General features: G+C 47.5%; 1 protein-coding gene across 24 annotated transcripts in view; it reads right to left on the bottom strand.

Annotated features, from left to right (window-relative positions):
* The window catches only part of PUM1 (pumilio RNA binding family member 1), an 897051-nt gene that overhangs the window by 80520 nt on the left and 804368 nt on the right, over window positions 1-12163 (bottom strand). For all 24 annotated transcript variants that reach the window (XM_085645644.1, XM_085645641.1, XM_085645638.1 and 21 more), the window contains one exon: window positions 7750-7942. In XM_085645644.1, coding sequence (XP_085501770.1) covers window positions 7750-7942 — 193 coding nt within the window. The remainder of the gene's footprint in view (window positions 1-7749; window positions 7943-12163) is intronic.

Below are 12163 nucleotides of genomic sequence, written 5' to 3' on the forward strand. Positions count from 1 at the left end.
GAGTTAGCCCGCTTTCTAGCTGTAGAGACAACTAGGGAATCTAAGGGAGCAGGGCCCTTAATGTATGCAGGGTCTGTGGGTGCCGCCTTATACTTTTTCTCTATTCTAGGGTTTAGTACCCTGGCCCTGACAGGGTCTTTGAACACCTCTGCGGCATGCTTGGTGACACCCTTAAGCATGGGTAAGATAGAGGTGGATTTGTCCTGTATGTCGAATGTATCCAGTAAGAAGTCGTCTTCCACTAGTTCAGTGTGCATGTCCACCCCATGGTAGTGTGCTGCTCTCTGCACTAAATGATGGAACCCTAAGGAGTCCTCTGGAGGAGACGGCCTGGATGGGTATAGGTCGTCCTGAGGAATATCGGGTACATCAGGGTTATTGTAATCCTCCCACGGGTCTGGGGTCCCTGGTGGAGTGGGATCCATTGGGGCGTCCGCCGGATAATTGTCCGGGTCCCCGTCATCCGGATCTGGGGACGGGGCTGGAGAGTAGTGAGGTAAAGGTGGCGGAGACCTGGGAGGGGGAGGGGGTGGAGGAGGTGGAGGAGGTAGGGGAGGTGGTAGTGGGGAGGGCACTCTGAGGGGAGAAGTAGCAGAGTCCTTCCGTTTGGGTGGTGGAGGAGGAGCCGGAGTATCAAGGCGTCTTTTCTTGATAATTAAAGTCAATAGCCCAGTCTTTGGATCTTTGGACAGAGTCTTTTGTAAAGGGTCTGGTGTAAACAGAGCCAATGGCGCCGAATCGTCCGTCGGCACCGGTGATTTCGGAACCGAGGACTTCGATGGTGTGTGTGCGCCATGCTTTTTTGGGGCCTCCGGTTTTTTCGGCGTCGAAGGAGTTTTCGGCGCCGGAGCGTCGGTGCCGACAGATTTGTGTTTGTTTGGCACCGAGAGTCCAGGCTTCGGCACCGGTGGCTTCGGAGTCGAGCTGGATATTGCAGTCTTCGGTGCCGGATGCTGTTTTTCGGCACCGGGCGTCGGCTGGCTCGATCCCGAGCTGCCGTGAGACTTTGGAGGCTTCGACACCGGGCCCGAAGGTGGGGTGATCGAAGCTTTGGTCTTGGTTTTGCCCAGGCCGGCAGGCGAGGGAGTAACCAGAGTCTCTTTGGTTTTGGGCGCGGGGGTGGGAGGGGGCACAGTACTCACGGCCCGCTGCGCCGGTGTGATGTCCTCCACGTCGGAGTCGTCGGCCTCGGAAGCGCTGACGAAGTCTTCTTCCTGCTCGGTGTGCGTTTGCCCCGAAGCTTCGGCGCCGTCTCCGAAGATGTCCGGTGGAGCTGCAGACGATGAGTGCGCCATGGTGCGTCGAGCTTTTCAATCCCGGATGGTTTTCTTCGATCAAAAAGACTTACAGGCGGGGCAGTCTCTGGCCTCGTGTTCTGGAGAGAGGCAAAGATTACACACCTGATGGAGGTCGGTGTGGGGAAATTTAGACCCACATTTTGGGCACTTTTTGAACGGAGTCCTTTCCATCGGCCGGGACCGGAGTCGAGGAGGGCCCGAAGGCCGGTGCCGATGTACGGGATGGAGAAAAGTGCCGCTTCGAGAGATGAAGATGATGATGAAGAAACTCGAAGAAACGAGGATTTTCCGTCGAGGCTGGAACCGTAGAAGTTTGAAGCCGGAGCACGAAGTATCACATCCGAGCCCGATGGCGGAAAAAAACAATCTGAGGATGGAGCCGAAGCCCATGCGCAGTACGGACCGAAGGAGGAGTCACCAAACTCGTGACTTCCAAAGACTGTCCAAGAAGAAAAACAAACTGCAAACATCCGGGCCCAACACCAGATGGCGATCTATGCTAAGTGTACAATCTGCAGCTCATATGTCTCGAACATTAGGTTACTGGTAAGTACGGTTGTGAATATTTTTCAGGGTCAATGCTGGGCTCCAAGATCCAGCACTGGGAGCTCACCTAATAGCAGGTGAGTATTTTCGTTACTCGGCTGATTTTTGGTGAATATTTTAAGTTTTGAAAACTCGACACTTAGAAGAAATTTCAGAAGAAACCAGTCAATGTTACCCTATGGAGAAAATTGGGTTATCGGCATTAAGTTAAGTACTCGACTGGCAGAGTTAAGGTTCTGGGCATAGACTCAGGGGTCTCCCAGGGTCAGGTAGGTACAGTTGTTACACCCTAAGCGGCACATGGGCAGCCGGGTGCAGAGAGAGTTAGGCCCAATTTTATCCTATGGGAGGCAGGGGGGCCTTGGGTGGTGGCTGCTGACTAGCAGGCCACGCGGCTGTTGGAGCTGGGCTCCTGGTCACTTGCTCAGGGAAAACGGGGAAGTAGACAAGTGCAAGGGTTACACTGCCAGGGCCACTCGGGCGGCTGGGTGCAGGATGCTTTTGAGCCTTCGGGCGCTCAATTGGTTTCAATGGGAAACCTCCGGATTAGAAAAAGACTGCAAGCTCGGGGACGAAGATTCTTCAGGTGCCACCACCACTTCGAGAGGTAAGTTGGGTAGTTGGAGGATAGGTAGGTACCCAGGAGTTGGGCACAGGGGGCCACAGGGCGCCTGGTGCAAGGGTGCCTTTTGGTGTCGGGAAATCAGGAGCGTCGAGGGAAGTCCTTGGGTTCCGGACTCGGGGTCAGAGTCGCCGTGGGGTCCTCCTCGTGGTCTTTGTTCACTCCGGCACAGGCCAGACTTGGCGGGTGCAGAGTGTGCAGGGTTTGCAGTTCTGGGATGATGCCAGGGATTAGAAGCAGATTTTGAGTAGAGCCTCTACTCATGGGAGACTCAGGTGCTTAGAGCCAAAAGGTAGCCAGGTCCTCCGGGGTTTGTGAGGTTGCTGGCCACAAGAGGTGCCGGGTTGTAGCAGATGCAGGTTCGAGGGTCGACAGGCCAGTAGGTCTGGGGCCAAAGCAGTTGGTGTCTTCCTCTTCTTAGCAGCTGCAGGGCAGGTCTTCTTTCTTCTTGCTCTTCTTTGTATTTCAAAATCTGGAATCTGGGGAAGGAAGGTTCAGGGTGGCCCTAAATACTAGATTTAGGGGCGTTACAGGTAGGTGAAGGGCAGGGACCAATGGGTCCCTGTCCTGGGGTGGGTACACCCCCTATCCTGCCTCTCTCCTGTGGGAGGGGGGCAGTAGCCTTGTCTTGATTGGGTAGGGCCTCCCATCCTCAAGATGGCGAGTGCCCGGAGATGTGCTTCACCTCGCCTCCCCCACCTGAGGGGTGGGTTTGGCAGGCTGGCACATCCCCTGTCCTTATTTGGGGTTTCCGGCCAGGCTTCCCGCCAGAGTGGGGGCTGCCAGTGGCCTGCGGAAGCTCACGGAGGCGGCATGCCTTTGAAGCTTCCCCCTGCCCATCCTGGGGGAGGAGATCTAGCACCTTGCCCAAGATGTGCATTGTTGCAGGCCCAGGAGAGCAGGGGCTCTCCTACCCAGGGGTCCAGCAACAAGTCTGCTGTGTGGCAGCCTAGCCAGCCGACCAGACGTGGATTGTAGGTTAGGTTTCAGGGGGCATCTCTAAGATGCCCTCTGGGGTGCTTGGTACATTAAATCCCACAGTGGCATCAGTGCGGGTTTAATGTGCTGAGAAGTTTGATACCAAACTTCTCAGTCTTCAGCGTTGCCATTATGGTGCTATGGAGTTCGTATTTGACAAGCTCTCAGCACCATGTACTCTTAAATGGCAGCACTGCACTTACAGTGCCCAGGAATGGACCTGGGTACTGAAGGGGCACAGGGCTCATGCTCCTGTGCCCACACCACTGGCATAGGTGTGAGAAAGTGCCATCTTTCGTGCATGGTATGCCCCCACTTTTTGCTGAATTGCTGGATGTACTTTGACCGAGTGTGCCCTGGACTCCTGCCAATCAGGTGCCCAGGGCCTATATTCCTTCCCTAAAACACAAAACACAAATTGGCAAACCCTGGCCACATGTCAGCCCGTGGTAAATGGTACCCTAGGTACCCAGGGCCTTGTGACCAGGGAAGGCCTCTAAGGGCTGCAGCACTCATTGTGACACCCTTAGAGGCCCTGTACCCTTACACACACTGCCCTTGCAGGCTGAGTGTCTGGGTACAAGACAAAACAGAGTCGACATGGCACACATCCCTGTGTGCCATGTCCACCACCTACACTGCCATGGCATACATCAGCCACCCCTATAGCTGGGTGCCCTATGCCAATGGTGTGGGCACAGGGGCAGGAGCCATGTGCCCCTACAGTACCCAGGTCCATTCCTGGGCACTGTAAGTGCAGTGCTGCCATTTAAGAGTATATGGTGCTGGGAGCTCGTCAAACACGAACTCCACAGCACCATAATGGCAACACAGAAGACTGAGAAGTTTGGTATCAAACTTCTCAGCACATTAAACCCACACTGATGCCAGTGTGGGATTTAATGTACCAAGCACTCCAGTGGGCATCTTAGAGATGCCACCTGAAACCTAACCTACAATCCACGTCTGTTCTGAGGCTGCCACACAGCAGACATGTTGCTGGACCCCTGGGTAGGAGAGCCCCTGATCTCCTGGGTCTGCAACAATGCACATCCTGGGCGAGGTGCTAAATCTCCTCCCCCAGGATATGCAGCGGGAAGCTTCAAAGGCATGCCGCCCCTGTGAGCTTCCCCAGGCCACTGCAACCCCCCACTCTGGCAGGAAGCTTGGCCGGAAACCCCAAATAAGGACAGGGGATGTGCCAGCCTGCCAACCCCACCCCTCAGGTGGGGGAAGCGAGGTGAAGCACATCTCCGGGCTCTCGCCATCTTGAAGATGAGAAGCCCTGCCCAATCAGGACTAGGCTACTGCCCCCCTCCCACAGGAGAGAGGCAGAATATGGGGTGTACCCACCCCAGGACAGAGACCCATTGGTCCCTGCCCTTCACCTACCTGTAACGCCCCTAAATCTAGTATTTAGGGGCACCCTGAACCTTCCTTCCCGAGATTCCAGATTCCAAAATCCGAAGAAGAGCTAGAAGAAAGAAGACCTGCCCTGCAGCTGCTAAGAAGAGGAAGACACCAACTGCTTTGTCCCCAGCCCTACCGGCCTGTCGACCCTCGAACCTGCTCCCGCTCCAACCCGGCATCTCTTGTGGCCCACAAACCCCGGAGGACCTGGCTACCTTTTGACTCTAAGCCCCCTGGGACTCCCATGAGTAGAGGCTCTACTCAAAATCTACTTCTAATCCCTGGCAGCAGCCCGGAACCGCGAACCCAGCACACTCTGCACTCGCCAAGCCTGGCCTGTACCGGAGTGAACAAAGACCATGAGGACGACCCCACGGCAACTGTGACCCCGAGTCCGGCACCCAAGGACCTTCCTCGACACTCCTGAAAAAGCCTGCAGCCTCAGAACCAGGTGCTCCCCCCAACCGCGATCAACAGAGGGTAAGATTTCCTGACACCAAAAGGCACCCCTGCACGCCGCGGCCCCCTGTGCCCAATCCCGTGGTACCTACCTATCCTCCAACTACCCAACTTACCTCTCGAAGTGGTGGTGGCACCTGAAGAATCTTCGTTCCCGAGCTTGCAGTCTTTTTCTAAACCGGAGATTTCCCATTGAAATCAATTGAGCGCCCGAAGGCTCAAAAGCACCTTGCACCCAGCCGCCCGAGTAGCCCTGGCAGTACAACCTCTACACCTATCTACTTCCCCACTTGCCCTGAGTAAGTGACCAGTTGCCCAGCTCTCACAGCCGCCTGTCCTGCTAGTCAGCAGCCACCAACCAAGGCTCCCCTACCTCTCATAGGATAACATTGGGCCTAACTCTCTCTGCACCCGGCCGCCCTTGTGCCGCTGAGGGTGAACAAACTGTACCTACCTGACCCTGGGAGACCCCCGACTATGCCCAGAACCTTAACTCTGCCAGTCGAGTACTTACCTTTAAACCGATAACTCAATTTTCTCCATAGGGTAACATTGACTGGCTTTTCCTGAAATTTCTTCTAAGTGTGGACTTTTCAAAACTTAAAATATTCACCAAAAATCAGCTGAGTAACGAAAACGAAAATACTCACCTGCTCTTAGGTGAGCTCCCAGTGCTGGATCTTGGTGCCCAGCACTGACTCTGAAAAATACTTACAACTGTACTTGCCAGTAACCCAATTTTCTTCCATAGGAAATCATTGACTGTTTTTCTGTGAAATTTCTTCTAAGTCTCAATTTCTGCAATCTTTAAATATTCTTTAAAAATCATATATTATCTGAAAACATAATTACTTACCTGTTTTGGATAAAGGTCTCAGTACTGAGTCTAGGCACCCAGTACTGGATTACAAAAGTAACGAGAACATACTATACCTGCAACTTGAATTTTCTGCATTAGGGAATCATTGACTTTTTCTATGAAATATTTTTAAGTGTCAACTTTTACAATAGCAAAATATTGTCTAAAAATCATCACAGTAATTAAGTCGACTTTTATGACTTGATTTCAAGTACTGACCCAGGACGGAATCTAGGATCCAGTCCTGGAATTCCAAAATTAATCCTAAAAGTAATCAGTGGCAAATAACTTGAAACTTCCATTGAACTCAATGCATTATTGTGTTTAGAATTGTGTTGCCTATTGCAACCACTTGTAACTTTCTACAAAAGTCAACTGCATATTGCAAAAGTATTTATATAAAGCATCTCATTCTGAGAAAGTATATTTTAATGCATATTGTTGGTTCTAAAATAAAACAAGCATATATTTTTTTTTATATATAAAGCATTGGCATAGAGTTCAGTTATTGAGTGTGTGAGGCCATTGTGTGTGTGCAACAAATGCTTTACACTGTCCTCTGATACTGCCTTACTGCTCGACCAAGCTACCACTTTAGAGAGCAAGGTTATATCTAACTTTATCCTCTGCCAAACCTATGGGTGACTGTGGACTTTGTACACCCTGTACCTATTTGGGAACAGTATATACAGAGCCACTTTCTCACAATAGGGCACCCAGCTAATGGGGTGGCTGATGTATGCCAGGGCAGTGTAGGTGGTGGGCATGGCACACAGGGATGTGTGCCATGTCGACTCTGTTTTGTCTTGCACCCAGACACCCAGCCTGCAAGGGCAGTGTGTGTGTTTAAGGGTACAGGGCCTCCAAGGGTGGCACAACAAATGCTACAGCCCTTAGAGACCTTCCCTGGCCACAAGGCCCTGGGTACCATTTACCAGGGGCTGACATGTGGCCAGGGTTTGCCAATTTGGGTTTTAGGGAAGGAACATAGGCCCTGTGCACCTGATTGGCAGGAGTCCAGGGCACACTCAGTCAAAGTACAATCAGCAATTCAGCAAAACGTGGGGGCATACCATGCAAGAAAGAAGGCACTTTCTCACACCATAGAATCCCGTCGTCACGTTTGCGGCTTAACATTGGGACTTATCCAAGTCATAGTTAGAGACAACCAACAATTACATGACGTTTGTGGAGAACAGAAGTGGATAATCTGTTGTGCAATCTGCGTAAGTTATAGGCCTAAATGAGGGGGACGTGCTGCGAAGTGAGCATTATATGCAATAAATGTTCTCATACAACTTAATATAAACATATCAGTAGCAAAACCAATAATTGGGAGCAAGCCATACATCATGACTGATGCTTACACTTTGATTCACCAAAAATCACGGGCTATATTTACTATATTTATCATGACAACAATAGTGGCATCTTTCTAATGGACACACAGACAAGGAAAAACAGAGAAAGATTCTGTTGTGTAGGCCCTGGAAGAATAAGTATCTATGCGGTCAAGCATGAAATGTTCAAATTAAGTTTGTGAAGACATGCCACCACTACGTAAAATGGCAACTTACCTTGTGCATCACAATTTTACGCTGTGCGGGCTCGGCGACATCTATCATTTTCTGTACCACATAGTTGGCATACTGGTCTTTCATCATGGTGTACAGTGCACTGTGTGGACCGTCATTCATAGTGCAAACCTCATCAATCAACATGGCACGTTCTGTGCGAGAAGCGTGTGTCACACATTTCTCCACGACGTTGCTGCAGCAGGGCAACAAGGGCAAAAAAAAACATCACACTGGAGCACAGTCCCTGGCAATGCCCAGCAGTTCCTCTTAAGATGCAAGTAATCACAGTTACACAAATTACTACACCCAGAATGGATCAATGGCCACTGTTACAGTTCCTGCGGAATGTTACAGGAGTGTCCAATACACATGGACTACATAGAAGTGCAAGTGTCCCAACAGTGAACATACATAATTAGGGATGGATAATAGTCAATACTTAGTTGGATTCCACCTAGGGATTCCAAGGGAAACAGATGGGCCTCAAGATTTCATGGCATGTTTTAAATTTTTTTGTATTTCTCCCTTTTTTTGTTTTATGATATTCCAAGCTAGTATATTTTACCTTAATTTAACTGACAAATGCACACTCATTCAGTACACAGCTGATTTTTTACAATGCAAACAGCAAGTTTTAATACAATACGTTCATGAATAAAATTAGAATTATAGAACAAACGCATGCACATCAGCAACTGTTCAATAAAATTCATGTTGTCAATCTGCGTCTAAATATGCATAGCATTTAAAAATAGCAAGGCAAATCTCAAAAAGATCTACTACTTGTATTTTTCATAATTAAAAAAAAAAAAAAATTCACCCGTACTTATGCATAAAAACTTATAAGAAAAGAACACAAAAGCCTTAACTGCAAACAAAAAGAGCATAGCTTGATGTCAGAGCCACAAGATAAAAATCTCTTCCTGGAAAGTACTTTTTATTTTCAGCAGAAATGTTAGGGAGACAAAGGAATTGTGTGCAATCTCAGGAGACTGCATGTAGGTGACAAATCAGTATCTGCAGACTTCATACCCATTTTTAAATGTTCTGGGAGGAGGCCATTTAAAATCAAAATTCCTTTTGTCACTGCTCCTACTTCAGAGCAGTTAATTGAAAACAATGGATTGGTAACAAATAGATGTACACACATAATACTTTCATCCACTCCACCCCCCCAAACTTGAAGTTGAATTGAAGGCCAGCGATGTGCAGATCAATGATTAATATAACAGAAGCTCATACTAAATGCATGTTCAGCAGCGAAACATAAAACAAGTTATGGGACAGAAAATTTTCAGGGAGCAGGAATGATCAATTTTGGTGATGCCTTGGTCGAATAAAAGGCAGGCTCAAAGTATGGACATGAAGAATGCCCAGCTTAACTAAGTGTCGAGTATAACACGGATGGAAAGTCAATGAAGGGGTAGAGAGAGAGCCTAATAGCACAGCAACATTTAAGAACTGCAAACGATAGAACTATTTTAACATGGCATAGAAAAAGTGCTATGCAATACTGAGCCAATGCATAACCACCTTTCTAGGACTGAAAATCTCAAGATGGCAGTCACTAAGAAGAAAAGGTCACCTTTATCTGAGAATGCAGCTTGTGCAGCCAACATCCATGCACAACTTTAAGCAGATAGATTAAAAGTTGGTGATTTAACAATAAAATGCATCAATAAATCAATTACGCATGCAACTTAGTGTTTTGTGGTGTTTGCCATTATTTTTAGTGGAAAAAGTGACACCTTCTCCTGCATCACCCAAGCAAACGCTTTCAATTAAGCATTCCATTTAAATACTCTGGGTTACACCGTGTTCACTTAACAAGCATTTGGGTCCAGCTGAGGCATGCAAGTAACAATCCTTGAAGGAATAGCAATCATCCGGGTAAGAAGCTCCCCGAATCTGTCCCACTAATGGCTACATCTATCAGACCCGCAACAACAAAAAGTGCCTTCTGGTAAAGACAAGATGTTCTATCATCATCTCAATGACAACGGATACCGACTACCCTACATCTAGGCGGAGCAAATGAGACAATAGTAGTCTAAGCAAACTAGCCCTCAACCTTTTTCTTCTGGGACTATGTGAGGTGAGTGGGCTATGGGTTCTTTAAATAATACAATGCTGTCTCACAGAAGGACCACACCGGCCATTCTCAGAACTGTTGGCCATATCTACATACAGTACACTGAAAAGTCCGGAAACAATAAAGTAGAATAGAGCCAGTAGGAAGCTGGGTTTCTGTGGCAGTAACCCCTCCACTTTTTGCCAGACTACTGGTGCACTATGACTTGATGTGCCCTGGGTCCCTGCCAATCAGGTTCCCAGGGCCTGTATTTTTCCCCAAAACTGTACCATGGTACCCCCAATTGGCACCTCTATAGCCACGTCAGTCCCTTGTAAAAGGTACTATGAGTACTAAGTGCACTGCCGCCAGGGAAAGCCTTTAAGGGCAGCAGCATTTATTGTGCCACTCTTAAAGGCCCTGTATTTTTACATACACACTGCCAGTGCAGGTTGCGTGATTTGGTGCAGAACAAAGTGACGAGTCGACATGGCACACATCCCTGTGTAAATGGTTGGTCAAGCTGTGTAGCCCGACAAACCGCATGCACTGCAAACATGAATATGTATCTGTCTTCACAAAAGTAGGTTGTGAGTATATTTAAGAATGCTTATACAAATTCTAATACAAGACAAAATTCCAACTGAGATGTCTCAATTTCTTTTCATTCTGAAGTTTCAGACATTAAAAATTGTCAAATAATCATTACATGGATGCAGATAAATTGGTATCATAAATATCTGATACACAAGCATGTAAATACAAATACAAAGGAACGATAGCAATCATATAATCAGGGTTGATGTTGCACTTGAGAATAACGTGCCCAATGCATTTCGGGACAGTTACGTCCATTCTTCAGGGGCCACTGTAATGTAAACAAAGAACAAAGATTGTTTCTGTATGGTTTTTGGAAGCATTGACTGAAGTACAAGTAAAGCCATTACTATCAAACAGCACCCACGTTTGAGATAGGATAGTGAACTCAGCCAGACGGGAGAAACCACCAGCAGACAAGAAATGTAAGCGAAAGAATCAAAACTGTCCCCAAAATACAGATAAAAAGAAAAGAAAGAAACTCTGTGCAAATGATAGGTGTTGCTACACCAACTGGAGTTACTCTACTTGTACAGCAATGAGGCCCATATGTAAGTGAAAAGAACACAATCAAAAATTGTGAGATCACCCGGTGTTCAAGCAGTTAATGTACTCTATAGAATTAGGCACTTACTGGCGATATGCAGGTAAACCAAAAGTAGAGCGCGAAGACCCACGCGAGATGTTGCCAAATCCTATTGCAATAACGTAAAATCAATTACAACAAGAAAGTGACCAGACCGGCCCAAGTGCATCTAGAATAAAAAGTACCGGACTTCCGACTCAATGGGCAAAACAACCTGCCGATAAAAAGTGACATCAAGGTCAAATACAAGAGCTACGAGCAAAATGACCTTAGCGTAGGCAAAAAAAAGTACCTGAAATAGAGTACGATGTCCTGCAACCGCTTCCAACTTATTCAGTACACTGTCGACAAAGGGCAAAATAAACCTCTGTTTAAATCTAAGCGTGTCGGGCTGAAAAGGCAGCAGATCACGTGGAATAGACGCTAACTTGTGGCAACATTGTCGGCCATCATGGAATGTGTAAATATACAGATACTGACCAGGCGACTGAACCCTATGTATTTAAGTGATGCACCCAAAGTGGAGCTACTAGGTCATGCATGCTAAATAATATAAAAAATTCTGTGAGCATGCTATCCTGTGGTGAAATGACAAAGATTAATGTAACTGCGCCGCGCTGAAGCCGCGGCCGATTACGTGGTGAAACTGCTCTGTAACAGCAATACGGTCGGCCATATTGAATGCGGTAAATAAACTAATGCTCTAGAAGGAGCAATACACCATGTAGACTTACGTTATTGGGTAATGATAGATGCTCTGGAAAGACAAAGTCTTCAAATTATTTGTTAAAAAAAAGCAAATTGGAGTGTTCTCAGTACATTCTTCTATGAGGCTGAACAAGAGCCTCAGGTATCGAATACTGCTGTCTAACAGAACTAAGGGGAAGATAAAGCTGAATAGAGACAACAGCACTATAGACCCAAAACTTCTAAAGAAACTACATAGAGGAAAACGAAAAGTACATAGCCAGTAACAAGGTGATCTAAGTAACATTACTTGTCATAGTCAAATGCCAACAAGCATTTACAGCAGCATGTGAAAACACAATAAAGCTATTCATAAGAAATAAAACAATTCATAAGAAATACAACAGTCTACTAACCACCAAGTCTAAACAAAGAACTCACGAGTAGATACAGAAATGCCAATAACCTGCGTT

The sequence above is a fragment of the Triturus cristatus genome, chromosome 3_1 (genome assembly GCF_964204655.1).
Source record: "Triturus cristatus chromosome 3_1, aTriCri1.1, whole genome shotgun sequence".
Lineage (NCBI taxonomy): Eukaryota > Metazoa > Chordata > Amphibia > Caudata > Salamandridae > Triturus > Triturus cristatus.